General features: G+C 40.8%; 2 protein-coding genes across 3 annotated transcripts in view; one reads left to right on the top strand and one right to left on the bottom strand.

Moving 5' to 3' along the window:
• aimp1a (aminoacyl tRNA synthetase complex interacting multifunctional protein 1a) overlaps positions 1 to 18,931 on the bottom strand; it is a 29,071-nt gene extending 10,140 nt beyond the window's left edge. The window contains exons 1-4 of the mRNA XM_080881150.1: positions 18,789 to 18,931; positions 7,808 to 7,935; positions 7,046 to 7,159; positions 4,235 to 4,402 (exon numbers count right to left, since the gene is read on the bottom strand). Coding sequence (XP_080737276.1) covers positions 4,235 to 4,402; positions 7,046 to 7,159; positions 7,808 to 7,935; positions 18,789 to 18,790 — 412 coding nt within the window. The 5' untranslated portion in view covers positions 18,791 to 18,931. The remainder of the gene's footprint in view (positions 1 to 4,234; positions 4,403 to 7,045; positions 7,160 to 7,807; positions 7,936 to 18,788) is intronic.
• A 169-nt stretch (positions 18,932 to 19,100) lies between these two features.
• The window catches only part of tbck (TBC1 domain containing kinase), a 57,756-nt gene continuing 49,290 nt past the window's right edge, over positions 19,101 to 27,566 (top strand). Inside the window, exons 1-19 of one of the 2 annotated variants that reach the window (XM_080881146.1) lie at positions 19,101 to 19,335; positions 19,665 to 19,864; positions 20,974 to 21,046; positions 21,244 to 21,358; positions 21,469 to 21,542; positions 22,108 to 22,249; positions 22,330 to 22,390; positions 22,488 to 22,549; positions 24,009 to 24,070; positions 24,190 to 24,338; positions 24,885 to 25,023; positions 25,123 to 25,222; positions 25,517 to 25,566; positions 25,698 to 25,827; positions 25,968 to 26,066; positions 26,141 to 26,203; positions 26,303 to 26,429; positions 26,595 to 26,645; positions 26,746 to 26,829. In XM_080881146.1, coding sequence (XP_080737272.1) covers positions 19,672 to 19,864; positions 20,974 to 21,046; positions 21,244 to 21,358; positions 21,469 to 21,542; positions 22,108 to 22,249; positions 22,330 to 22,390; positions 22,488 to 22,549; positions 24,009 to 24,070; positions 24,190 to 24,338; positions 24,885 to 25,023; positions 25,123 to 25,222; positions 25,517 to 25,566; positions 25,698 to 25,827; positions 25,968 to 26,066; positions 26,141 to 26,203; positions 26,303 to 26,429; positions 26,595 to 26,645; positions 26,746 to 26,829 — 1,774 coding nt within the window. In that variant the 5' untranslated portion in view covers positions 19,101 to 19,335; positions 19,665 to 19,671. Of the gene's footprint in view, positions 19,336 to 19,660; positions 19,865 to 20,973; positions 21,047 to 21,243; positions 21,359 to 21,468; positions 21,543 to 22,107; positions 22,250 to 22,329; positions 22,391 to 22,487; positions 22,550 to 24,008; positions 24,071 to 24,189; positions 24,339 to 24,884; positions 25,024 to 25,122; positions 25,223 to 25,516; positions 25,567 to 25,697; positions 25,828 to 25,967; positions 26,067 to 26,140; positions 26,204 to 26,302; positions 26,430 to 26,594; positions 26,646 to 26,745; positions 26,830 to 27,566 lie in introns of both variants that reach the window. The other variant, XM_080881145.1, reaches the window with a different exon arrangement.

Raw genomic sequence — 27,566 nt, 5'->3', positions numbered from 1 at the left:
TCCGCCACCGGCAGGGGAAGTGGTGGTGGGTGGAGATAGGCCTCCAAACCTTGGAGGGCCTGAGGTGTCCCCAGAGAGGTGGCGTCTGATACCCAACCTGACATATAGACACAGACATACAGGCACACACAGATACAAACATCCATTCCCACCCTCATATGCACTCACTCCACACTCAACCAACGTGGAGACAGACATAAAGAGACGCTGTACACACAATCACACTCCCCAAGCGTACTCTACAAACCGGGTCTAGGTACCCTTGCCCCTGGAGGGGGGAATTGCACCCAGACCCAGGTGGTGTTACCCTTTTCCCTGCGGTGGGGAGAGGCAGACCACCCCGACTCCGCAGCAGCAGGGAGGCCCCACACCCCAGACCGCAGTCGGACGGCCAACTCCTCCTACTAGCCCTCCCGCTCCAGCAGGCCGCAGAGAATGGGGGTGGGAGAAGACTCCAAACCTCCCTCCACCCGCTCATTGTAGTGTTGATGCATATGTGTTCTAAGGTGCAATTAAAACCCAGGAGGGCATGGAGCTACCTGCCAAGGAGCAGCAGGTAAGCGCATAGTCCCTCCTGCTAGCCCTCAATGACTAAGTGTATTTAAAATTGAGAGGTGGGCAACGACGTCAGGGGTGAGGTATACACCCTGATGGTAATTTGGACTCCGTGATTGTGCTCACCCCCAAGATCCTATATGTATGTGTAATGAGAGTGTGAATAATGTGAATGTCTAAGTTGTGGGATAAAATTGAGGCAGAGGCAGCCAGAAGGGGACGGGGGGGGGGGGGGGGGGGGGGGGGGGGGGTAGCCTCCTCTGCACCCTGGTGACATACCCCCACTCCAAGGCCCTGCATGTGTGGGTGGTTGTGGAGGAGCGGGAAGAGGGAGGCAGCTGGAGATGGGGAGGGAAGGAAGGGAGGGGCAGGTAACCCCTCCCTGGGGCCAGCTCCCCCGCTGACCCCAGTAGGCACTCCCACCCTCCGCGACCCGCCAGGGAAGGGGGGCCCAGGCCCATCAGACCGGGGCCCAGTGCAGTAGCGCCCCCCGGCTCCGCAGAGCCCTGGACAGTCCACCCAACCCCACCACAGAGAAAACTGCACCCACCCCACCATCCACACATCTTCCAGACTACATAAGACGGTAAACGCCCAGGCTGAGATCTTCCTCCACCTCTCCTGTATCTCCCCCTCCTGCAGAGAGTTCCTGAAGAGAAGAAAGCTCCTGCAAGATGTGACCATCCCCCCCACCAGTTGAAGAGCCCCCCAGGCGGCTCGACGGACCGGCGGCACCCTGCTCCAGGGCCGGGCCCCCATGCACCCACCCGCCCACAACCCCGGCAACACACCAACCAGGACCCAAGCCCCCGAGGCCCGGCCCGGGCCCCAGCCCAGAGACGGAGCGCCCCCAGAACCTCACGCCCATCCCGGACCCACCCAGGGGCAGCCAGGTTGCCAGGTCAGTAACCCACGTCCGTCAGCACAGACCCTCCCCTAGCCCCGCTGCACGCAGCCGCGAGGAAACAGTCACCTGAGAGCCAACAGAGCCCCCAACCGGACGTGACCGCTACCCCGGGTTGAGCCCCCCAAGGAAGATGCCTCCGGGGAACCCCCCGACGCCCTAAGCCTGTCCCTACCCCCTCACCAATCACAACAGTGAAGGCGGGACCGAACTATGACCCCCCCACCCCCACTAGGTGATGGAGCTGATAAAAGGGGCCCAGAGCAATTGATCTAATGTGGTGGCAGAGGCTGTGTCAAGACTAATGTAATCTAATAGATAATTTCTATATTGGTTAGAATTAAGATTATTTTTATTTTTCCAGTTCATGAGGACTGTTTTCTTGGCTATGCATAGGGCAGTGAAGATCATATGGGCTATATTCTTTTCTGAAGTGACATTATCTAAGCTGCCCAGTAGACACACTAAGGGGGAAGTTGGAATGTTACATTTCAGACACTTTGATAAGTCTTCACATATCTCGCGCCAAAACTTTTGCACTGGAGGACAGAACCAAAGAGCGTGGATGTAATTGTCTGGTGTATTGCCTTGACAGTGTGAGCAGTTGTTGGAAGATGTAAAGCCCATCTTGAACATCCGATGACCTGTATAGTGCACTCTATGAAGTATTTTGTATTGTATTAATTGCAGACTGGGATTTTTAATTAATTTAAAAGTTTTTAAGCAAATCTGAGACCAGAAGTTTTGGTCTAGGTTGACTGATAAATCTGCTTCCCACTTTGCAGTAGGAAGGGATATTGATTCATCTAATTTAGAAAGTGTTCTGTATATTTTAGATAATAATTTGGGGGATTTAAGAGTAAGAAAATGTGCCGCACTTAGTGGTGTTTGTAATTCAACTTGACTGAGGTTAAATTTCTTTTTTACTATGGATTTAATTTGTTGATATTCTAAAAACCTTGTCTTGTTGATCCCATATTGTTCAACTAGTCTGTCAAATGGAATAAATTCTGTTCCTTCTAATATATGTTCTAAGTATTTAATTCCTTTACAACTCCATTCTGGGAAATTAATCATATTATTGTTTTGTAATATGTCAGGGTTATTCCAGATAGGTGTACGTTTGCATGGGATTAATGAAGACTCCGTTATTTTTAGAAACTCCCACCATGCTGTTAGAGAAAAGCTGATGTTGATACTTTTAAAGCATTCATGTCTTTTGATGTTTGAGCTAATAAATGGTAGGTCTGAAATCTCTAGATCCTTGCATAGTGCCTGTTCAACATCTAGCCAGGGCTCAACTAAGAAGGTATGTTTTAACCATTCTGAGATGAACTGAAGCCTGTTGGCTAGGAAGTATTGGTGAAAATTAGGCAGATCTAATCCTCCTCTATCCTTGGTTCTTTGTAGCGTTTTTAAGCTAATACGCGGGGGTTTATCTTTCCAAAGGAATTTGGAAATATATGAATCCAGAGATCTGAACCAATCTTGTGATGGTTTGTTAGGGATCATCAAAAATAAGTAATTTATTTTTGGCAAGATCATCATTTTTATAGTGGCGACCCTTCCCATGAGTGATATGGGTAAAGATTTCCATCTAGTCAGATCGCCTTCTACTTTCTTTAGAAGTGGGATGTGGTTTAGTTTAGTCAGTGTCTTTTTAAATAGTAACCTCATAAACAAACCCAGAGCTGACTCTTGCCTGTGTGTATGCTGCAGCCCTCGCAATTAGGTCAAACAAGATTTCCTGAAACAAGAATAAATATTTGTTTTACTGCTAATTAATCCAGGTTTATGGCATGGATTTTCTTGTTTTGTACTGTAAACTTGTCATAAACGTAAAACAGTTTAACTTCATAATAAAGTACACAAATGATGCACATCAATGAAACATTAACATTAAATTACGCTCAAATTAGATCCAATTAGCTGTGACATTGCACAAAGACGACTTGTCATATATGTGGTTTACAAATTCCAAACAAATCAAACGTCACTGGATATTGTCCTGCGGAGCCTGAAATCCTGGATCCATTAACAGGCTGTGGCGATGAGGCAGCCATGGAACAGGTGGTAGAGTGGGTTGTCCACTAATGGGAGTGATCCCAGACCCAACTACGTAATAAAAGTCCTTTGACAAGTTGGTTTGCATCCAGTTGTACCTGACGTGTCAGTGTGTGCATGAATGGGCCAGTAGGGAACATACTGTAAAGTGCTTTGTGGAACCATTAAGGCATAAAAACAGACCACATGTGCAGATAATTCTCATTTTCACTTGATATTAGACATTTACATAGAGAAAGATGTTTGTTGGTTACCAGGTTTGCCTCGCGGCCACAAGGTCCTAGGTTCAAATCCCACCTGAGGCCTTTCTATGTGGTGTTTTTATGTTCTACCTGTGCTTGCGTGGGTTCTCGCCAGGTACTCCAGCTTCCTCCCACAGTCCAAAAACTTATGCATGGCGTAAGGTTAAATGGTGATTACAAATTGGCCATAGATTTGAATATGAGGGTGAACAATATGAGGGTCTTTTATATGATCAGTCTTTCTATGTTAGCCCTGGGATAGACTAGTGATCTGTGCAGGTGTACCTGGCTTTTCGCCCTATGACAGCTGGTATAGGTTCCAGCCCCTGAATTAGACATGTGAAAGAAAATGGATGGATGGGTGGAGGTGGGCTGCAAAGCAGCTTGCACATGTCCAGCAACTGCAGATGAGCTAAAGCAACTTAAATAGTTGAGCCAGCTTGACATCTGCTGATCTTTTTCCTTTTACCTTTTTTCTCAGGCTTCTTCTTTTTAGCCTCATCTTTAGGAGAGATGTCCTTGACGGCAGCAACAGATGGTGCTGAACCAGAAGGCGCTGGACCAGAGGGTTTAGGAGGAGTGGGCTTTGAATTGCACTCGACAGTGGTGGCACTTGATGGCATGGGAACATCAAGCACTACAGAAAGAACAGATGCAAAATATTAGTAAAATGTACATGATTACCGTAATTGTCGGGCTATAAGCCGCTACTTTTTGCACAAGCTTTGAACCCTGCGGCTTTTAGTCAGGTGCGGCTTTTCTATAGATTGTCCATGATTTTTGTGATATCGTAAGACGATTTGTTTTGTTTGTTCCGCTGTTGTACGGCACTACGTTGCCTGGCGGAAGGATCGGGGTTCAAGAGTGGTATGTTGGTCACATGTCCATCCGCCAGGCAACATAGTGCCGTACAAGTAGCGCGAAAAACAAACTTCAAAGTAGCGCTACGCGTTCAGCGGGAGTCGTGGATGACAAGCGGCGATAAACTTGCGAAAAGCAAGTTGTGCTCAACTCCACCGGTGGATTCTGACAGCGTGGAAAAGTGTGAAAACATCCACGATCACCAACGGATTTCGAAGGGCTGGACTGCTGCATGATGAAGAGGAGGACACCGCCACGGCCCTTCAGAGGGTGTTCGACTCCGACACTGACAATGACAATGAGGATTTCTTTGGTTTTGAAAGTGACAACGAAGGAAAGAAGCTGAGAGTGGATGACGAAGCCATCCTGATCCTGTTCGTATCCGACACTGGAGAAGAGGACTTTGGTGGTTTTAGAGCGCAGGAAGATGGTGGTGAATGACTGACTTTTCTTCTTGTTAAAGCCGTGTCACTGCACCTGAGCCTAAAAGTCCGAATCTATTTTTCTGGTGTGCTGTAGGTTATTGTTATGTAATACATTTGTTACTCATTTATGAAGCACAGCACATGTGCAAATATGTACCCATAACTTGTTTTTCAAAATATTAATAAAAGGGGTGTGTCTCCAAACAGCCATCTCTTTCCTGACAATTCCCTTTGTGCATATTCTCTTACATATGATGAGTCAACATTGAAACACCTGCGGCTTTTGGTCAGGTGCGGCTAATGTATGTACAAAACAGGATTTTCCCCTGATTTTAGCTTGTGCGGCTAATATTCAGGTGCGCTTTGTAGTCCGGGAAATACGGTAATAATTGACTCATTTTTTCTGTGGCTGATCTGAACGCACTCCATGTTTCCCAAATCCGATGTGAATGAATGAACGAACACAAAGCTGCACTGGAACAAAACAGAGAATATTCAAACTTCACATACACAACTTCTTGGTTGACCCTTTTCATGCACAGAGCTGGTTGCATCAACATAATATGATGAAATGATATAGGGGGGTGCTTTATTTACACACCCAGTGGGAGGATTGCTCTCCTGATGCAAACTGTTTTGATGGGAAAATCACAGTGTCCAAGTTGATGGAAACAAGGAAAAGGAACCATAAAGCGGGGAACAATGTCCGACAATAACTCTGTAGGAACAAGTAACCCCTCATTTCAGGCGCCTGATGTTTGAATTCCTACAAAATCCAGTGTCTATGTCTGACAAACATCAGTCTGCAGGCACACCACCGTCACCATAATGCTTTTAATTACCTTAATTCTATGTTGGGACCTGAGATCAGGACCTTTCCGGTTTACCTTGGAATTACAGGCAACAACCTCTAAAACTCTTAACATTCCCATTAAGTTTCCTCTCTAGGTTTTTTCCACATTTAAACCAATTTTCCCTTTCTCTATCAAAATATTACATAAGATACAATCCCTGAGTGAAATATCAATACCAAGAAAAAAAATGTGTGCGCGATTACCTGAAATGTAACCTTTCTAGACGCCTTGGTAATTATCTGCATATCATTCACATTTCATAATAAATTTTAGAAATCTGGTTTTCAGGCTGACATTTATTTTTCTGCAATATGCTGAGTTTCTCATTGAAATCCTTCTTCACATGAGCATTTTCAATCAATTCATCAGGATTGAACACGTTCTTCCTTTGGTCATTCCTAACCTCTTCACTGAGCTTCATTAAAGTTAGCTTGGTAGATTTTGTGTAATCTCATTGACAGAACAAAACAAACAGACAAAAGGCACTGAAAACATAACTCCGCTGCAGGCAGATATCCAAAGCTGAGGAATTTCTTTGACTTTCAATAACCTTTATATTTATCCACGTTTTGATTGAGCCATTTTCAGTCACCTTAAAGCCATCGACAAGAAACCCCAAAGCTAAACATCACAATCATATATACTGTGTGGAAAAACATTGTCTTGAGTTTATTGGAACACAATCTTTCGACTCTCCAAAACATATCCAGCTTTTTGAGCAAGGATAAATTACTTATTTCTTCCAGCCCTCTTTTATTCCTGCATCTTTTTTCTGGAAAGCATTAAATGGCCTCAGCTGTTTACCTCTCAATGTCAATATATGTCATAAGTGCAATGGCTGACACACATGTTATTCCCACAATATAACGGGGAGTTTTTGAAGCAGTATGGTTGTTTTATACCCCCCCCCCCAAAAAAAAAGAGCTGGTTATAATAGGCTAAGGCGAGAATGCACAAGATGTTATCATTGATAGCACAAACCAAACAAACGCTCTAATGAGCAACAACTAACATCAAATGGTCAGGCGGTGCTCACAATTGCTTCAAAAACTAGATATAAAGGATAACAACATCAATCTTTTTGAAGACAAACATTTAATCTGTGATGGAAGCCTTGCCGGGAACAAAAAGTCAACATACCTCCTCTTCTCTTTTCTTTCTCCAGCAGCTGCTTTTTAAGTTCCTCTATGTCGTTCTTTAATTTGGCATTTTCCACCATCAGTTTCTTCTCCTCTCTGACGCTGGCCTGGAGAACTGCAGTAAATTCTTGTTACTAGTCAGCACACAATTGAATGTAAAATCCCCACAAAATTAACATAGAGTTTCACAGTTTTGAGACTGTACATTTATGGCAAACCTTATAAATAAATGCAGCACCTATGAGTTAACAGAAGAGAAAAAATGTAATGCTCATTCGACGTTTCTTGTAAACATCTGCATCCACCCAAAACGTTGTTTATTTCATGAGAATAACAAAGGAGAAATGCAAAAAAGAAATGCAACATTTTATTATTTATTACAGGTTAATGGCACTGGAGTGGCATGTGCAGGGACTTTTTGCATGTAGCCAATCTAAACAAATTAGAAAATCAAACAAACTTCATTATCAACCAGTATGCAATAATTTACCACCCCAAATACTGGTATTAGCATTTAGGCATGGCAGTGCCCAATGTTTTTGTTTGCCCAGAACATCATTGTTGGAGAGGCTAAATGTGGAAATATATTTCCCTAAAAAGCTGAAACTATTTAAAAGCTTTTTTTATTTTTATTTTTTTTTATTGCAAGTACGTGTAATAAATAACGGAAAAACTGAATGTAAAACAAACATAAACATAAATCCTTACATATGTAAAGTAGCTGAGAAATTTCTTTAAACAAAAGTGTATGAGCGTATCTTACTGGCTTTCTCCTTCAGTAGCTGGACTTGCTGTTTGAGGTACTCAATGAGCTGATCGGCCTCAGCTGCCCGCTGCTCCAGCCTCAACAAAGGGTTGTGACTCATTTTGATCAATGAGCGGACTAAAAACCTAAAACAAAAACAAAACAACAAGAATACAGTCAAAAACACAAATGCAATATGACGACTTCTGGTGAATACTGAGGGCAGCCAGCATCCTGAGATTGCTGTAATTCAATATTATACATGTTAGCTCTGCAGGAAGTGATTAACAAACGGTTCTTATATTGCTCTTTTCTACTCTGAGCACTCAAAGGACTTTATAAAACTTGACTTATTCACCCCTTCACACCAATTCATACAAGCAAAATTTTCTGTGCTTTTTCTACCCAAGTGTTTTCACTTGGGTTCAGACTGCATGGACGCACTGCTGAGTAACTTAGGGTCAAGTACCTCAACCTTTTGGCTACTACACATTACTCCTTTATTTTTTAAGGGGTTGCTACAGCAGCTGGATCCTCAAATTTGACGTGGGCCAGATTTTATGTTGGATGCCTTTCCTGAGTCAACCCTCCCTTTTATCCAGGCTTGGAACCAACTCTGTGAGTACACTAGCTTGAGACACCCCGAGGCTGGGTTTCTGCCTCCTTCTGGTCTAAAATCAGGGGTCTTTTGCATGTTCGGCAGATGTGTTAACCACTCCAACATTGTTCACACTATAAAAGTTAGTGGGTCAAAGTAAGAATACAGGTATATCACGGTGTACTCACAACACTGTGACTGAGCACATTTGACTCCTAAATTCCAGTTTGTTTGACAAGTGTAACTTGGCCCTGAGACGCATGTAGTGTCCTGCTAGCCATACCCATAAGGACAGGACAGCGTGCCACTACTTCCAAAAACTGCTTTAATTAGGCTGCAAAATGTCATAAAATAATGGATCTCACTGCGTTGTGCAAGTGCAATTCTCAAAAGCATAAATGTATGAAAGAGGGAAGAGTTTGCACACCTATAGTTCATTTACTCTGCTCTCAATCAGTTGATATATTTGTACACTTAACTGTTTTAAGTGCCTTGGTTTCTTTTCACACAGAAGAAACTGCAAGTAAACTCAAAGAAAACCAATTTTCCTGCATTTCTACAAACCACATAAGATTGTTCAGCCCACTTATTGACAACACTGGGACAGGGCAAAAAACTTTAATTGTATAGCACTTTTCAAAACAAATAAGCGGTTTATGGTACTTTGCTGCATCTCCCAATGGTTAATGGACTGATTCTTACATAGCACCCACACTCCAAGTGCTTTACACGACATGTCTCATTTACCCATTCAGGAACACATTCACACACATTTAAACGCCAGTGAATGCACCGTGCAAGAAAACTCTGGGCAAACTGGAGCAGCCAGAGATTGAACCATCAATCTTGCAATAAGTAAATCACCTGCTCCAACTCCTGAGTCACAGCCACCCCAAATGCAAAGCATACATAGTTATGGAAAGGCGTTTAGCTCAAGTCTGTAACATACACCTGGTAGTTGGTTTGGCTTAAGGTTGAATCACAATTTCATCTTAAATGAACCACTCTGGAGTTTGTTTGGAACTCAGCTAAGACCACTTCGCCCAAAAAGTCTGGGGATATTGCTTTGGTCCGATTGCAAATATAGAGTGCACCTTACAAAATATGAACTGCACAAAGGAGAAAAACAAACCAGAGCTCAATTTAAAGGTACTGAACAGGAGTATGTATGGAGTATGAAAACAAACAAAGATAAACTGAAGTGCAATCAGGCACAGATTAATGGCAAATATAGCACAAGCCAGTATTGGAGTGGTACAAGGGGACATTGATGCTTAGGCAGGGAGCAAATCAAAAGTGTCTAGTGTGAGTACACCCTTAAAGTAGTAGTAGTACCATGCTAAACATCAACAAAGACCTGTATGAATTACTGGTTTGCTTTCCAGTACAACTTTACCGCAAACTACAGCTTCCAAAATGACCACAGAGTTAAGTCAACAGGTCTCAGACAGTCTCAACAAAAACAGAACATTGCAATTTCAAAGGTGGTTTGTGCCGCAGATCTTCTGCGCAGGACAAAAGGGCACTCCATTGTACTTTCTGTGTAATGTATCATAATATAATGCTGTGGCAGAGTTAGAACATGTTTATTAATAATTATAAATAATGCATAAATCTTATATAATGTGCTGATTGCCTGATAGCAATATGTCAAAAAGAACAATCACTTTCACATGTTTTCTATAAAGTACAGCGTCACTGAGTATAAACCAAGTCCTAATGTGATTTTGATGGGCTTTTTACTCTGTTGTCTAGAGTGACAGTCTTTGAGCTCTATCCACAAGGTATGCTGACCGAGAGAGAGGAACAAGTAATAAATACTTGACACGTTCCAAGCCAGACTGGATAAAATGATACTAAGCTTGTTTATGTTGCGCTTGGCAAATTACTTCTTGAGGAAAGAGGAAAAGAAGGATTTTTACAAGGCTGAGGCATGAAGAAGAAAACGTCTTACACATATTACAGGGAGGCACTGGAAAACAACAGCTGGCCCAGGATGAAAACAAAATGTTGGGGGATGAGGAAATTAGAAACACTAAAAAGCTGGAGTTGATAAAATCAAGGATCAAAGCGTTGTTTTTTTGAGAAACTGAATTGATTTAAACAGGACCAGTGGTAGAGTAATAACAAGAGCCACAAAAAGGCAGATCTCATTTGGATAACCTCTGAAAATGTATCCTGAGGCAGAGGTACCGCATGCAGCATCAAGGCGCTGGAGCGACGGATATTACACTGAAATGCGTTATCGATTTAGAAAAAAAAAACAAAAAAGAAAAAGAGTGAAGTGAGCTATTACCTGCAACGCAGTCTCACTTATCCACCTGACATAATTACAAAAGCTTCAATTCTCCTTCTGTTTCGCAAATACATGTATTTAACAAGTTACAAGCACTTCCAGCTATGTGCACTTGTATCTTATTAAAGATGCACATATTGCTTGTACACCCACTCTTAAATGAAAATATCAAAGCTATTACTGCACAGACACAGGCAGCACAGGCGGTTTGAATCACATATGTAAATCTATCATTTAACCACCATTTTTCTGTGGTATGGTGTTGGTGTGTGAGCACACCAGTATGGATACAAACGTTTCCTCTTTTCATGGTTCATTCCCACAGTTGAAATTGACTGTGGGAGGATACTTCCTTACCTGTCTGCCAACCTGAACATTGTGATTAAAAGAAGAGTGCAGTGTGGCAGCACCATCTGAAGGAACTGGAAGGCCCTACAGATTTTAGAATAAAAGACACCATGAAGATGTAAAACTCTTTAGCACCAGATGCAGCTACTGGTTATGAAGACAAATGCAATCATCTTCCTCATATTTGCCCTAAATAGTGATTTCTATGTATTTTTTTAAACACAAAAAATCTCGGCAATAATTGTATTGTGAGAAAGTTTGAAATGAATTTTGCCCAGAAGAAGAGATCAACTGAAAGCATGGCAATACAGAAATACTAAGGCTTTCCACTATTGTCAATGCTTCAATCATTGTATATTATATCAGATTAGGGCTGCACAATTAGTCGTTAGAAAATCACGATCTCAATTCATACTTATGTGCGTTCTCATTTCCAAGTGACAACGATCTAAAAAAGAAAAAGATGACAATTGTACCGCATTTTGATCTGGGACATAAGCTGCATGAAAACAAGCGCTCACTCTTCCTGCTCAACAAATGACAAAGGCGGAGCCTTATACCACGTGATACAGAAGTCAGCTGGCATTGAAAAAACAACGGAGAGCACCTGAGAGATGAGGAAGCTGTAAAGGCCAAGAAAGTGACAGGAGAAAATCCGTCCCGGTCAACCACCCAAACATCAATAATGGGAACCTTATACAGCGCTTCCCCATACCCGTCGAACTCCCGCAGGCAAAGAAACTACGGAGGCTATCACTTATCACCTGACCAAAGATATGGCTCCCATCAACACTGTTCAAAACGAGGGATTTAGGAAAATGATCAACACCCTAGACAAACGCTACACAGTGCTGTCCTGCAACTATTTTCTATTGTTGCACTACCTGCTCTATACACGCAGTGTCGAGCAACGGTGGAGACGGAATTACAAGCAGTACAACATTTTGCGGCAACGACAAAATGTGAGACATTTATTGTTTTTATGTTTATTTATTGTTTTTATGTTCAGTCTCAACTGTTACGAAGTTAATGTGCAGTGAATAAGTGCAATAAATATTTATACTGGAAAAGAAAATCGTGAGAGAATCGTGATCTCAATTCTAATAAAAAAAAAAATCGTGATTCTCATTTTATGCAAAATCGTGCAGCCCTATAGCAGATTATGCATTTTCAAATATACATTTTGTCAAAAGCTTTACACCTTATGAGATAATTAAAAAAGACTGACTGATTAACTGATTACATAAAGAAAATTAAAATTCTGTGTATTCTCTCACACTATTGGTTTTTAATCAATGCAGATCCATTGGTCCCCATTTACTAACAATGGGTACTCAAAAATCTGTACATAAATCATTCATACGAGTGTTTATGTTAATTTCATCATTCCCCTGCGTATGTGATATGAATCTATTTGGGTACAACATCAATCAGACAATACGTGTACTATGTTTACTTTCTTGGTATTATACCAAATATGATATTGTGTTCTTGTAGTGTGCTAGTCTTTTTTTTATATCATATTTGATGCCCAAACTTTTTCCTCACTTAAGCCACACTGAGTGCTGCAATATTCAGAAGCTCCATTATTTCAGCCTGAGTTTCTTAAATCTGACTTTTTCCCTGCCTTATAGGTGCAGGTTTCTATCTTGCAATATCATGACCAGTTTCTCCACTATACCTGGAGGCAAACAACTTTCCTTATATAGAGTAATCGAGGTGGGGCAGTATGCAGATGATATGCAGATTGCACAAACCTGTCAGTTTAGAATGAATCTCATTTACTAAAATATGCACAAATTTGATGGTTTATTCCAGAACAGCATTTTCTTTTATATTGGATGATTTTATGAAAATGTCCCTTTAAAAGAAAGATCTGAGACAGTGGGTGATGTTGAGTTGTCCCTCAGATATACTCATTTCTAATCTTTCCCTTTATAAAAAATAATAATAATGTATAGTTTATATACATTATTATTATTATTATTATTATTATAATAAAGGACATGCTTAGAAATATATCAATCAATCAATCTTTATTTATAAAGCACTTTTCATACAAAAAAAAAAAATGTAGCACAAAGTGCTTTACATAGTTAAAAGCAGCCCACCCCACCCTCCAACTCACTCCCCACACTAACATAAATGATGTGAATACACACATATATCCCCCCCCCCCCCACACACACACACACACGCGCACACTTAAAGAGTAAAAATTGGGCTGGGCTCGCATGAGCCAAGTGAGGAAACACTATAACAGGGAGCCGTCTGCACCGGGAGCCGGTCACAGACCGCAGCCTCCAGGCTGGGCACACAGCAGGAGGGAGGCCAAGGAGCCCCCCAGCCAGGCTGAGAGGACCCCCAGAGACCCAGCAGCCACAGTCGATCACAGCCCCGGTGCAGAGAGCGCCCTCTGAGGAAACACTGGAGATATGACACAATAGGATATATACAGGGTAAAATGATAAAATAAATAAGAACAGGATACAATATAAATATAAATAGAGTAAGAAGATTAAAAAAATGAATAAGAATAAAATCAATAAATATTAGGTAAAGTCTAAATTAATAATAGAATAACAGGAAAGAATAAATAAGCATAAAATAAATAAACGCTAAGTAAAAGCTAAATTAAAAAGGTGGGTCTTGAGCCTGTTCTTAAAAACATGTACGTTCTCTGCGGCCCTGAGCTCCTCCGGCAGGCTGTTCCACAGACGAGGACCATACCACTGAAAAGCTGCCTCTCCGTGAGTATGTGTCCTGACTTTAGGGACAATTAAAAGGCCAGTACCAGAGGACCTCAGGGTCCGCGAGGGTTCGTATGGTAAAAGCAGATCTGAGAGATAAGAAGGCCCAAGACCATTAAGACATTTAAAAACCAATAAAAGAACTTTAAAATCGATCCTGAAACACACGGGGAGCCAATGCAGCGATTCTAAAACCGGTGTAATGTGGGCCCGCCCTCTGGTCTTCGTCAGCACACGAGCTGCCGAGTTTTGCAAAAGTTGTAAAGTTGAAATATTCTTCTTAGGAAGACCAGAGAGCAGGGCATTACAGTAATCAATGCGACTGGTAATAAAAGCATGCATCAGCATCTCCGTGTTGGCCTGAGAGAGAATAGGGCGGACTCTGGCTATATTTTTTAGATGATAAAATCCAATTTTGGCTACATGTTTAACATGTGGGATAAAACCAAGCTCAGAGTCAAAAATAACACCCAGGTTTTTCACTTGTAGCGAAGGACATAGTGAAAATGCCTGTAATTTAGACAAGAGTTTCTCTCTCTGAGCCTCGGGACCGACGATTAAAACTTCAGTTTTGTCCTGGTTAAGCTGTAAAAAGTTTTCTGCCATCCAAGATCGTATATCTAAGATACAGTTAAAAAGGGCATCCATTGGTCTGGTGTCATCAGGAGACACGGAGATGTACAGCTGCGTGTCATCAGCGTAACTGTGGAAGTTCACTCCATGCCTCCTGATGACACTGCCGAGAGGGAGCATATACAAATTAAAAAGTACAGGGCCTAAAACCGACCCTTGAGGCACACCACATGTCATTCTATGGATCTTAGAGGAGCATGTATCCATACTCACCATAAAAGTTCTGTCAGAGAGATAGGAAGTGAACCAGTTATGTACAGCACCAGAGAGGCCCACCATGTGTTTCAGTCTGTTTAAAAGAATAGCGTGGTCTACTGTATCAAAGGCTGCGCTTAGATCCAGTAGCACCAGGACTGAGAGCTTTTGGGAGTCCCAGTTACATCTAAGATCATTTAAAACCTTTAGGAGAGCCGTCTCTGTGCTGTGGTTCACCCTAAATCCAGACTGGAATATCTCCAGGATCTGTCTATCATTGAGAAAATCAGTAATCTGAGTAAAAACAAGTTTTTCTAAGATTTTACTTAAAAATGGTAAGTTGGATACAGGTCTGTAGTTATTAAAATCATTACAATCCAAATTGCTCTTCTTCAGAAGGGGCCTCACCACCGCCGTTTTAAAGGCAGCAGGGAAGACACCCAACTGAAGAGAGCAATTCATCATGTATAAAAGCTCAGCCTCAAAAAATCCATAAAGTGTTTTAAAGAGTGAAGAAGGGATTGGATCTAAAAGACATGTGGTGGGTCTCACTGTGGAGAAAACTTTCTGAAAGTTCTCAGCATTAACCAGGACAAAGCTGTCCAGTGTCTCCTCAGGTACAATCGAGCCATCAGATGTGTTTACAAACATATCGCGATTAGATAAAATATCAGATCTGATGGCGCTGATTTTTCCCCTGAAGTGGTCTGCAAACTGCTCACAGAGTGAGTCTGTGGGGGTTCTTTGGGAGCTGTTAAAATCAGGGTTAAATAAGTGATCTATGGTGGAAAAGAGGACCTTGGGATTATTTTTGTTATTACTGATTATTTTGGCGAAGTATGAATTTCTTGAGTTCCTTAATGTATTATTGTACATTTTAAGTTGCTCGCAAAATATTTGATGGTTGATAGTATTTTTATTTTTCCTCCACCTCCTTTCTGCTGCCCTGCAATTTCTTAGAGTTAGAGTTCTAACGCTCATTTCTAATGGTGCCCTTTATCACCCCTTCCTGACTCAACCCTTTCCAATTATCTGAGCTTGGGACTGGCACTAGGAGTACACTAAGTGGCTTTTATTGTGGCATGGCTAAGATATGATGTCCACAGTAATGTAAATTCTCCACGCACTGCAGCTGGAAGGGCAGAGCAAACCAATGTGGACATTTGTCTTCTCACAGACCATTGCTCTAAGCAGTGGAAATAAAAAAAAATGATAAATTTACGAGTTGCTGTTTATGTGTGGAAACGGTTAAAGTTATCTTGAAAAAAAAAAAAAGTATGCCATACCAATCTAGGCTGGCAGAAGTAACACAAAAGCGCTCCAACTTTAAGCTACTTTAAGCGACTTTTTTAAAACTCTAACTTAGAAACCAGAGTCACCCAAAACTGCTCTTCTGACATTGCAAATGCCCTAACACTACATTTCACGATGCATCAGTGCATCACAAGTTGGAGCAACATTTGCAGAAAAGTTTAAAGATAAACTTTTGCACCACTAGAAACATTCTGGCACAGAACTGCTTCTCTGGACACTGACAATCACATTGTTAGAAAAGATATAATGGAGCTCGTCTATATATTGTGAGTGCATCATGTTCCCTGGTGTCATCTGATTAGGCTGTATTTCCACCATTGATGTATTAAGTTGAACAGGCCTAAGCGATAAAAGGATAAAAATAGAAAATTGTGAAATAACTTTTTTCAATAGCAATATGGGACATGGTCAATAAATAGTCAACAGAACTCATTCTATAATTTGACAGACAACACAAAAAGCCAATGCCAGTGAGAACAGCAATGGTGTGGCTGGAATAGAGTTAGAGCGATGTCATATTAGGAGAAGCTCCTCGCAGCAGCACATGTACTAATGTTTAGGCTACTGGAGTCGTGCACACCAGTATGTTAGGAGTGTGAAAAAGAAATTATGGTCCAGCAGTGTTACTACGTTGGCAGTCCGTATACAGCTACGGGCTGTTCATTTACCTGCAGAGAGCATCTGTTGTCAAATGGTGCAGTGTCGAAAATATGTGGTACAACTAGTCTATAGCCTACTCTTGTTCGTGTTGTTGGTCCTTGAGCCAGAGTTGAAGACAAACAGAGTGTTAAAGACAATGAAAAGTGTCCACTCCAGCCACTGTCTTTAGTTTTCGTGCTGTCTTAGACAGTGTCACTCCCTCGCCTGTTCCTGCAGACTTGTCAACCACTCAGCATTCAATTGACGGCACTGAGCACATTTGCATTGGTTGAAAGCCCTTCTCTACTGGCTTTCCGTAAGAAAATATGTACACAAACGGATATAATCGCAGCACCATAAATTAAGCATGAGGGAGATAACATTAAGGAAAACTCGAGTGACAACCCAATGGACACAGCCAGAGGTTCAAAGCAAGACGACATGGCTAAAATGTCAAAGTAACTTGATAGTGTGGAGATATTTTGGCCATTAAAAGTCTGAAAAAGAAGCAGAACTGGGTGCACTGCAAACTGTGTCAAAACCATGCTCCCACAAAGGCAGATAACGCCATGACAAGACATGATGTCAGTAAGGATATTTAAAAACATCAGATTTAAGCAGCTAACTGACCCATCCAACGTCCAAATTCATGGACATAACATCTCTCTCAAGCGACACTTTCCCAGCTGTACATAGAGTGTAGAGAGACAATGGTGTCATACTTCACTACCACATCAAATTTGTAGTTAAATGGTAAAGTCACATATCTGATCCATGCATGAGCCTCACTTCCCACTTCAGTGGGACACTACTGCAATCCTTTGTGGGAGACAAAGTGGACTACAACAGAGTGAATATGTCTTTTGTTATGTTTTCTTTTGTTTATATTTAAAAGTTTGTTAAATTTTACATATTTACACATTAATATACAACTGATATGAAAAAAATGATAGTTATAAGATATTTTTCTGTATCATACAGGCCTAAATGAGAACTGGATACCAGAGACAACACAGTTCACGGTTCTTAAACTTGAATAAAAGTTGCTCAGTGATCCAAAAAGGCATCCAAGCTTCCTCCATGAGGTACCCAGATGTTCTCCACATTTCTGCAATTTTGGCTCATAGAGCATGCGCGTTGGGGTCCCACTGAGCTGAGCACGTAACAAAGATTTCTGCCAGCTTAATTCCCAGTGGCTAGCCCAGAGACAAATGAATATGAATAATAACAGAAAACATATGGGGGTTCTAGACTTTCCAATTCTTAATTGACTAAATGGCTTAAATTCTGGGGAAAATGTGTCTTTGGGCCAGCGTACATCAGGTGATAAATGTATTTGCTGTAATACCCCAGTTTCATGACTACAACAATGTGTTAAATTTGCCCTCGAGAACATTCACAGATGCACATTTTAAACCTTTCACATAAAAGAAAAGTATGCATGAAAGTATGTGAACAATGACAGTTATCCTGCAGCAGTTGTCTAAGCATGGGTATGATAAAGGCCGGCAAACTGTGATAGGCTAAGAGTAAATTTAGCTCACATTAATATTCAAGAATTACAAAACCAATCAAAATCAAGACCATTACATTGTAACATGATCATAAACTAATCCTGTATTGCTTTGGTTTTGTTACTATTAATATGCTACAGAAAATAACGATGTAATACAAGCAATGATCTGAATTTCAAAAGTCCCATATATCTCAAATGCCCCATACATTTAAGGGTTTAATATGATAACTCAAAAATTATTTTTCTTATTGTGAAGATTTTTTTAATCCCACTATTTGTATGTATGTATGTATGTATGTATGTATGTAAAGTTAAATTCACTTTACAGATTTAAGAAAAAGGTAAAATAATGAAAATAAAACCATGGCTGCCGTGTTAGAACAGTAAAGGTCACCAGCATTACAACAAAATGAAAATGTTAAAACACTTTGGTGTGTTTATTCCTATATTTGGATTAACTGTGTATTCGTGACAGCTCACTATTGTGCGCTTAACATGAGCTAACGTTGCATCAGTTAGGAGGTAAGCTACAATATTAGCCGGTTCAGCTCCAGTTTTCTCGACCAACTTGGGAATAAACTCCACTTTAGGCTAGCTCTCGTGTAGTTAAGCTACTTAGTATAAGCGCGGGTTAGACATCATTGACAATAAAAAATACAACAATGGTGGGTTGAAACAGAAAATATAGCACAGAGCCTTTTTAAACTTACATGAACTCTGAGCGGCAGCAAACCCAGCACGATTTCAACTGGGGAGCGTGACAGCTGCTATCCCTCCTTGCTAACGGAGCTAGCAAACAGGCAGCCGCAGATTCGCCAGTTCAGGCCCCACTGTGTAGATCGCAGCAGCATACGGATAGGAAGCAGGTGCAGTTAGCCGTTTGCTGTCGCTAGCCATATGTTCTATGGCTCGGACATTAGGGAAGCCTTAAAGTTGTCTCGGCAATTGCCTGTGTATAATTAACAGATTAAAAAAAATAGACCACAAACAGGAAAAGTACATATAAAACTACTCTTCAGTGACTTTTCTGTCTTTTTTTTTCATTGATGAAATTTTAACACCGTTGTCTCGCTCGTGCAAAGTATTTTCTGTGCGCCCCCCCCCTCGTCGCACGAAATAAACGTCGTCGATCACGTTCGCTCAGCTGTTTTCATCGCGTCGCAGAAACAGGAAAAATAATTCATTTCAATAATAATTTCAGGTTACTCGTTTACATGGTTATGCAGCTTCGTCTTTAGAGAGGACGCATTTTTTGAGGTAATGCATACTAAACGACGGCTCCACATCTGACATAACAGCTATTTTCATAACTTCATACATTCAGTAGCATCGTTGCCCTCTCGCACTCTGTCTTTTGCTTCCGAAACGATATTTCTGTTAACTAACTGGTGTAAGTGTGTTGCAATAACAAAGTCAGTGTTAACCCTTTTGCTCCAATCATGGGCTTTACCTCAGTTTTGTGTTGAATTACATTAAGGGTGAAGTTGGATAATATACCACATCACCGTATTGATTAATGTTTCTTTCATTCATGTTTTACGCATAATTTCCCCTTGCTGTTTCCCTTTATCTGTTTTTCAAGCCAGTGGCACAATGCGCTCCCTTAAAGACGCCCAGCTAGGAGCCTTTACCTTCTTTGCCTCAGCTCTTCCACATGATGTCTGTGGAAGCAATGGACTCCCTCTGACTCCCAACTCCATCAAAATCCTGGGACGTTTCCAGATTCTCAAAACCATCACTCACCCCAGACTCTGCCAGTATGTGGACATTTCCAGAGGGAAGCACGGTATGGCTTTCTGTCTTGTCTCTTGTAGTGCTAAAATAAAAATGTGTAACCTGTCATCACATTTCATATTAAGCACTTAAACAACTTATCTAAATTGAAGCTATTAATTTGGGCTTTCAGTACAGAACTTACTAAAGTGGTGACACATAACATGTTTAATGACACGCTTGTGTTGGATACATGTTTGCTATGATTTATGAATTTTGGGAATACCTATAAAGCACATGACTCTGCTGTAAGCAAAGGGGTTCAAAGTGTGCCAAGGAAATATTACCCACACCACCACCAATACACCAGCCAGGCAGAACTGTTGATACAAGGCAGGATGGATCTATGCTTTCATGTTGTTTATGTCAGATTTTGAGCCTGCCATCTGAAGGTTGAGACTCATCAGATCAGGCAGCGTTTTTCCAGTTTTCTTGTTTCCAGTTTTGCTTATCCTGTGCAAACTGTAGCCTGTTTCCTGTTCTTTGCTGACAGGATTAGCACCTGGTGTTTTCTGCTGCTGTAAGCCCATCTGCTTCAAGGTTCCACATGTTGCGTATTCAGCGATCCTCCAAGTCGTTATTAGAGTTTTCTTCTCTGACTTCTGACATCAACAAAGAATTTTCTCCCAGAGAATTGCCACTCACTCAAACCAGCCCATCTGGCACCAACAACCATTGTCATGTTCAAAGTCACTGAGGTCACCTTTCTACCCCATTCTGACGCTCAGTTTGAACTTCAGTAGATTGGCTTGACTCTACATGCTTAAATGTGTTGATTTGCTGCTATGTGATTTTTCTAATTAGTTGTACCTAACAAAGTGGCCACTGAATGTATATCTATGTATTTACAAGTGGGGAAAAATGACATGTACTACATAGTATGTCATTAAGGAGTCCTTCAAACACCATCCTTACATAATGGTTGTGAACATTTGGAAAATACAAATCCAGAAGTTTTTTGTTTTTCTTTCTGAAATTTGCCTTTCCGACAGCAAAAGTCTTGATTGTATTTGTATCTCAACCTTTTATCCTTCTTGCTAGATTTCGAATTAGTCCAATAGGGTCAATAGTGACCCTATTGCTGGTTTTAATAATCATTATCTTTTTTTTCTTGCTCTTCAGAACGGCTGATCGTTGTTGCTGAACACTATGAGAACTGTTTAAGCATTTTCCAAAAACCAGAAAACGCACCCAGGTAAAACGACCAAAACTAACCAGACAGCAATACACAAAAAATGTGAATGTGACTGATGTGAATGATTCATTGTTATTTTACCTTTCTTTACTTTCACTTTTGAACAGTTCCCTTTAAACCTTATTGTTCATAAGGTTTTTCATGTGATGTACACTTTTCAGCGCATTAACAATAAAAAAGGTTTCTGTTTGTGCTAGTGCAGAAAAGGTGCTGCAAATAGCCTATGAGGTTCTTGAAGGCCTGGAGTTTATGAACAAAAATGGTTTGGTGCACCGAGCCCTCGGCCCAAACAATGTCCTCATGGACTGCAAGGTACTGTTTCTATCAAAGTCATCAGGTTTACGCTAGCCTGAGTTACTGTCTAGTTTTAAAGAAATTGGAAAAAAAGGTCTTGCACTCTAATGTCGAGCTTGTCTTTGCAGGGGAACGTCAAGCTGGCAAAGTTCGGCCTTTATCACATGACTGATCACGGGGCAGATGTGGATTTTCCCATTGGGTATGTCCTTTTCTTCTCTTTTTTTTCCTTCAGTTAGCTCAGTGTAAAGGGTCAAGTCTTCACGCATATCTGGTTTCTGTTACTCAACAAAAAACAGGCAATTGACCGTAAAAATGATGCATAATTGGCTCATATCCTTTTTCACAGAAACCAGCTTTTAGGGCATCCTGATTAAGGAACTGTAACAGATCTTTGGGCTTTTATCACAATCCAAAGGTCTTCATGTTCTACCAAGTATCTGTGTAATATCCTTTTGCAGACTGAGAAGAGAAATGATGGCACATTCCTGTGACTTTCATGAAACATTTGGTGTTGAAAGTTCAATAAATGTAACTGACAAACAGCTTTCGCTTTGAGGAACAGCTGTTTGGACATCATTTATTAACAAGAACAATAACAACACTTTACATAGAGTAATAAAGAAGATGTCATATTAGATATAAAACAGAAATTCAGCAAATTCCCTGTGGGGTTTAAAGCCTTAATTAACTTGCTGTTTATAATTTGTCTTATTCTGAGGCTTATAAAAGTGCAATACTTATCTGCTCTGTCATTTTTGCCTCAGGTACCCATCATACCTTGCTCCAGAGGTGATCGCTCAGGGCTCCTTCCACCCCAGTGACCCTTCCCGTGATGAAGCTCCTCTGCCCTCGGGACCAAAGTCTGATGTCTGGTCGCTCGGCATTTTGCTCTTTGAATTGTGTGCGGTAAGAATTCTTAATAAACATTCATGCAAGATTTTGGATTTTTGTTTAGAAATTCCATCTTAAAATCGAATCAATTGCAGGGCAGAAGACTCCTGCAGAATATTGATATAAGCGAGAGGCTGAAATTCATTTTAACCCTGGGTGAGTACAAAGGTCATCTGGGTTATTCAGAGCACAGAAAAAATTGTGCCTCTAGTCTCGTTTAGGCTTAAGTGGCGATGTTGTTTGTCCTCCTTAGGTTGCATGGATGACATTGTCACTGTCCTTGCTGAGGAACATGGTTGCTTGGATACCATTAAGGTAAACCTAATGTCTGTTTGACCGGCAGCAATGTCATAGCTGGTGTTGTCTGTATGTGTGTGTGTGAAACCTACTATAACATAAACTCCATAAAAGACATTTTGAATGCTTTCTGTCTGTCTATGGCCAGATTTTGTCAACACATTAAAGTCACAACTATTCAAGATATACTTTCAGCGTTTGCAGATGAAATCAAAGAGAAGTTTAAATATAGGCGTGATCTGAGTACGACGTGAATAAGCCTACTTATGAATCATGCAGACAAATGTTGTGACGATGGGCAGTTAGGTTTTTGTTTTCTGATAAAAATACAGAGTCATTAAAGTTGGATTTATCATCACAGTATTATAGTCACGTGTAAAACCTACATTTATCTCTAGGTTGGCTGTGTTTTGATGTCTTTGATCTTCATGCTAATTGGATACCTAAATGTAGGTTCTGAAATCAAAACAGCACGAACCAGATTGTACATATATTCAGTCTAAAAATATTGTTGTTTACTCACCTAAATTATTTTAGTTGTTTGGGTGGTTGATTTCACTCAAATAATTATTGAATATTTTTTACATAAATGGTGGAGTTTGTGATTCAAACAAAAATATCTTATATAGGTATGTATGATGATGAATGGATATAAAAGACAAACAAAAACAGTATATACAGTATGCTTTCATCCAGCAGCAGGTATGGTGGATGTTTATGTACGGACACTATGTGACCATTCTAAGTGTTCATCAGAGTGACGGACTGTGGAAAGATACTGTGTTTGTCTGCTTGTTTAGTCGTACAGTGCTCTGTAGCGCCTACCAGAGGAGGGGCGTTAGAACAGGTTTTGTGTGGGGTGTGATGGGTCTGCAGTGATATTGCCTGTTCGTTTCCTGATTCTGGATTTGTACAAATCCTGAATTGAGGGAAAGTTAGCAGCAATGGTCTTTTCTGCAGATGTCATTATTGACGTCTTCTGCACACTCTGTGGCTTATTTAAGCACTGTCTGTTACATGCAAATCCCTAGAAGTTTTGTAACTAGTACATGCTCATGCTACGGTTTTGTTTGGCTTGTACTTAATGTCACAAAAAGTTTTTTTGAAAGGGTAGTAGATTTTATGGATTTTTAGGAGTTTATGGACAAAGAAACAAAGAAACAGAAAGAGATTTCATGCATTATTATATTTGAAAATGTGACATAATGTAAGTTGGGAAGCAGTTTCAATATGGCCAGGGCCCTTTTATGTGAAGTTTGCATGTTCTCTCAGTGCTTGTACACGTCATTATCCTGGAGTTCTGGTTTCTTCCACCATGGAAAACACTGCTAGGTTAACCAGGTTGTCTTGGCGATGGACACTCTTAAACAACTGTGCAAATGCTCACTAATATTTCTTGACTCTTATTGGGAAGCATCAATGCGGTGTGTCTGTTCCATTTATGACAGCGTTGATCATATTTGTATAATATTTACAGGAGCTGCCTGACAGTGTTCTTGAGTTATTAAGGAAGTGCTTGACCTTTCTTCCATCTAAAAGGTAAATCCAGTTTCTGTTGGATTTCATATCCTATTGCAGGTCATTAGACATTAAGTTAAAAAGAAAATCTTTTTTGGTGTCATGATAATCATGTCTTTTGACTTTTATACATAATATAGGCCAACCCCTGCAGAACTACTGCAAGACCCTGTTTTTAATAGCATCTCCTGCCACTACACACCCTTCCAGAAGCCTGTCAGCCTGTTCTCCTCATCCCTGCGCTGTGCACATCTGGTGCTCCCAGACGACATCAGTGACCTTTGCAAAGGTCTTACCCACTTACACACAAACAAATATGCAGACTTACACAGACACTGAAACACACAACAACGTCAGACATACACAAACCATATGTCGAACTACTTTCCTTTGATTAAAAACCTTAAAAACACTCTTAAAGCAGAACAGATTATCCAGAAATTGCTTTAATTAAGTGTTCCTTTACTAATAAAGTCGTAGCATTGTTTTATCCTCCTTTTCACATACCATACAGTCCTGTATTTAATTCCAAACTCTCTTTTCTCTTCACCACGCCAACAGCTTTCCACTGTCGAGAACATCTTGACAGTAGAAATGAGAAAGTTTTGTTTTTTCCTGCTTTCTAGTTCTGGAAGCGATTTCCTTAGATTTACGCTGTTTATTTTATTTGTTGCAGGCCAGATGAAATAATAAAAAAAAAGACTTTATTAGTGTCATTTCCTTTTCAAACAGTCACTACTTTCACCATTTATTTTCATATGTTGTAGAGCCACCTGTGCCTGTTGGGTTTTTACTCTTTTTGTGTGTGTGTATATGTTTGTGTGTGTGCTATTAGACGACGATGAGGATTACCTGTCGGAGCGGGCCATAGATGAGGTTTATCATCTGTGGTGTCTGGCAGGTGGAGACCTAGAAAAGGAGCTCACCAACCAGGAAATCATTCAGTCCAAACCACCGATCTCCACACTGCCCAAGTATAAAACAACATATGCACAAACACAAAAGACTGAGCGGTTGGCAGTTTTTATTTAAATTTTGAGCCTGTCTGCATCTTGATTGCATCTCCTTTTCAGTTTCGTCTTGGAGGATGGGGAGACGTTTGGCCAGGGCAGGGATCGGAGTTTCTTGCTCGATGACACGACAGTGACGCTGTCTCTGTGCCAACTCAGAAATGTAAGACCGTAAAATGTGTACATTTCTTTATGAACACTCCTGCACTATCTGCAGCCTTCTGGGCTTCCTTTGATATACTGAAAACAACTGCAGTCATTATGCCACTCGTACTTCTGTATTAATAAGTGTGTTTTTATTAGTTGACAAAATCTTTTAATGTTGCCTTGCTGTATTGCAACTGCAGTAAAATTGCACTTGCAATAGAAACTATAAATTACTATAGAGACTAGATATTTATAGAAACTATAAACTTCTGTTACTGTTTTTACCATAAGTGGTCTTTTTTTCCCCCAGAGGTTGAAAGATGTAGCCAGAGAAGCCTATTACCCTCTCCTCGAAGACGAGTAAGTGCTCTCAATCTTGAAGTTGCTCTTGTCATCCTCTCCTCCCCTTTAGTATTTTACACCTTACTTCATCATTTATTTTAGCTTGAGAAATGTCATACCCCCCCTCTGCTTATTTCTCCCTCCTCCAGACAGTCGAGTTTGCCCCAGTCCAACAGCAGCAATGAACTGTCGGCCGCCGTCACGCTGCCACTCATCATCCGTGAAAGAGACACAGAGTACCAGCTCATCCGCATCATCCTCTTTGACAGATTGCTCAAGGTCAGGGCTCCATACAAATTCATATGCAGCACTCAGCATGCAAAAGCATTTCCTCAGTTTCTGTCCTGTATTTGTAGTATTTGTTGTTTAAACGTGTTATTGTTAGACTGGGACTCAATAATGTATTGCTTTGACTTTAGGCCTACCCGTACAAGAAGACCCTAGTGTGGAAAGAAGCCAGAGTGGACATTCCCCCACTTGTACGAGGGCTGGCGTGGGCTGGCTTGCTGGGCATTGAGGTACAAAATAAATCATGAAAAGTTGCATTTTTATATTTGTTTGTGGTACCGCTTACTCTCCTTCTTTTGCACAGGGTGACATTCAAGCTAAATATGAAGGTATAGACAAGGATACTCCCATACCAACTGACAGACAGGTACACAGCTGTTTAAAAATGCATGTTACGCCGTGTATACAAGTGGATTTAATCTAACTTCATTCAATCTCTTTTGTCTTTTCGTGCACATGCTTACAGATTGAAGTGGACATCCCACGGTGCCACCAATATGATGAGCTGCTGTCATCTCCCCAGGGCCACATCAAGTTCAGACGTGTGTTGAAAGCGTGGGTGGTGTCTCACCCTGACCTGGTCTACTGGCAGGGTCAGTCATTCTCTTGTAACTCGCACTATTTATTATTGTACTGTACATAAATAGACACTAGGTGGTGGTCATGCCACACTTTTCAAATTCCTTGTTAAATTTCTTGACCCTACAGTTGAATTTGTGTGAAGATCATGAGCTGTTCTGACTTGATTTTCACTTCAGGTTTGGATTCGCTTTGTGCCCCCTTTCTATATCTGAATTTCAACAATGAAGGCAAGACTTTTAATGTGAACTCAAGTAGCTAACTAGTATTTTATCTCCATTTTATTTTCATACTTTTCATACTTTCATTTTTATCTGATTCTCTTCCCAGCTTTGGCATATGCCTGCATGTCTGCCTTCATCCCCAAGTACTTGTACAACTTTTTTCTGAAGGACAACTCTCATGTGATCCAAGGTAAGCTATACTTGAGTAATCTTCGCACAACTCAGAGAGTTACTTACGCACTAATGAAATATTCAGTTTTCATTCTTCGAGCAGACGCTGTTCCATATTATTTTATTACTTGTTGTCATTTCTACCGGTTATCATATGTAGTCAACTGCAAGTTAAGTAATAAGCATTAAACGTTGTCTGAGCATTCAGTTAAGTTCAAAAGCAAATTATCATCGGCTGGCACTGAGCATCAGCCCGTCAGCTCAATGTTGATTAAATTTTGGCTCCATGTTGCTTCTAAGCTCTGAAAACTAATTTCAGTCTTTCTTAATGGAGTTTGCAGCTGAGTCGCATCATTTAGAGATAGGGAAACAAATGAAACTGCAAGTGCCTGCAGAGAAATGTCACAGGCAATTCGTACGTGACTGATAAACAGCTGCACCATACACCTCTTGAACTCCATGGGGAATGTGACTATTATCATTTCTTCCCCTGCTAGATGCCCTGGAGAGAGCTGTCTAATGTTTATCTTTCTGGTCAGAGCTCCTTTGTAGATGAACTGTGTGAAGAAATGGGGCTTGCACAGCTTTGTGCAGCATGAGTTTACATTCACTATGTACTGAGGTTGAGAAAGGCTGAAAAGTGGATCAGGAGAGTACGAGCAACATGTGGGTAACACATAAGAGTTGACTAAATTTCAATAAAACTGATTCACTTGATGGAATTACTACACTCAAGCTTTTCTGAGTCACGTTTGT

Source organism: Rhamphochromis sp. 'chilingali' (assembly GCF_963969265.1).
Source record: "Rhamphochromis sp. 'chilingali' genome assembly, chromosome: 4".
NCBI classification, from domain to species: Eukaryota; Metazoa; Chordata; class Actinopteri; order Cichliformes; family Cichlidae; genus Rhamphochromis; species Rhamphochromis sp. 'chilingali'.
The sequence above is the reverse complement of the archived record's forward strand: the minus strand, read 5'-3'. Positions and strand labels throughout refer to the sequence as shown.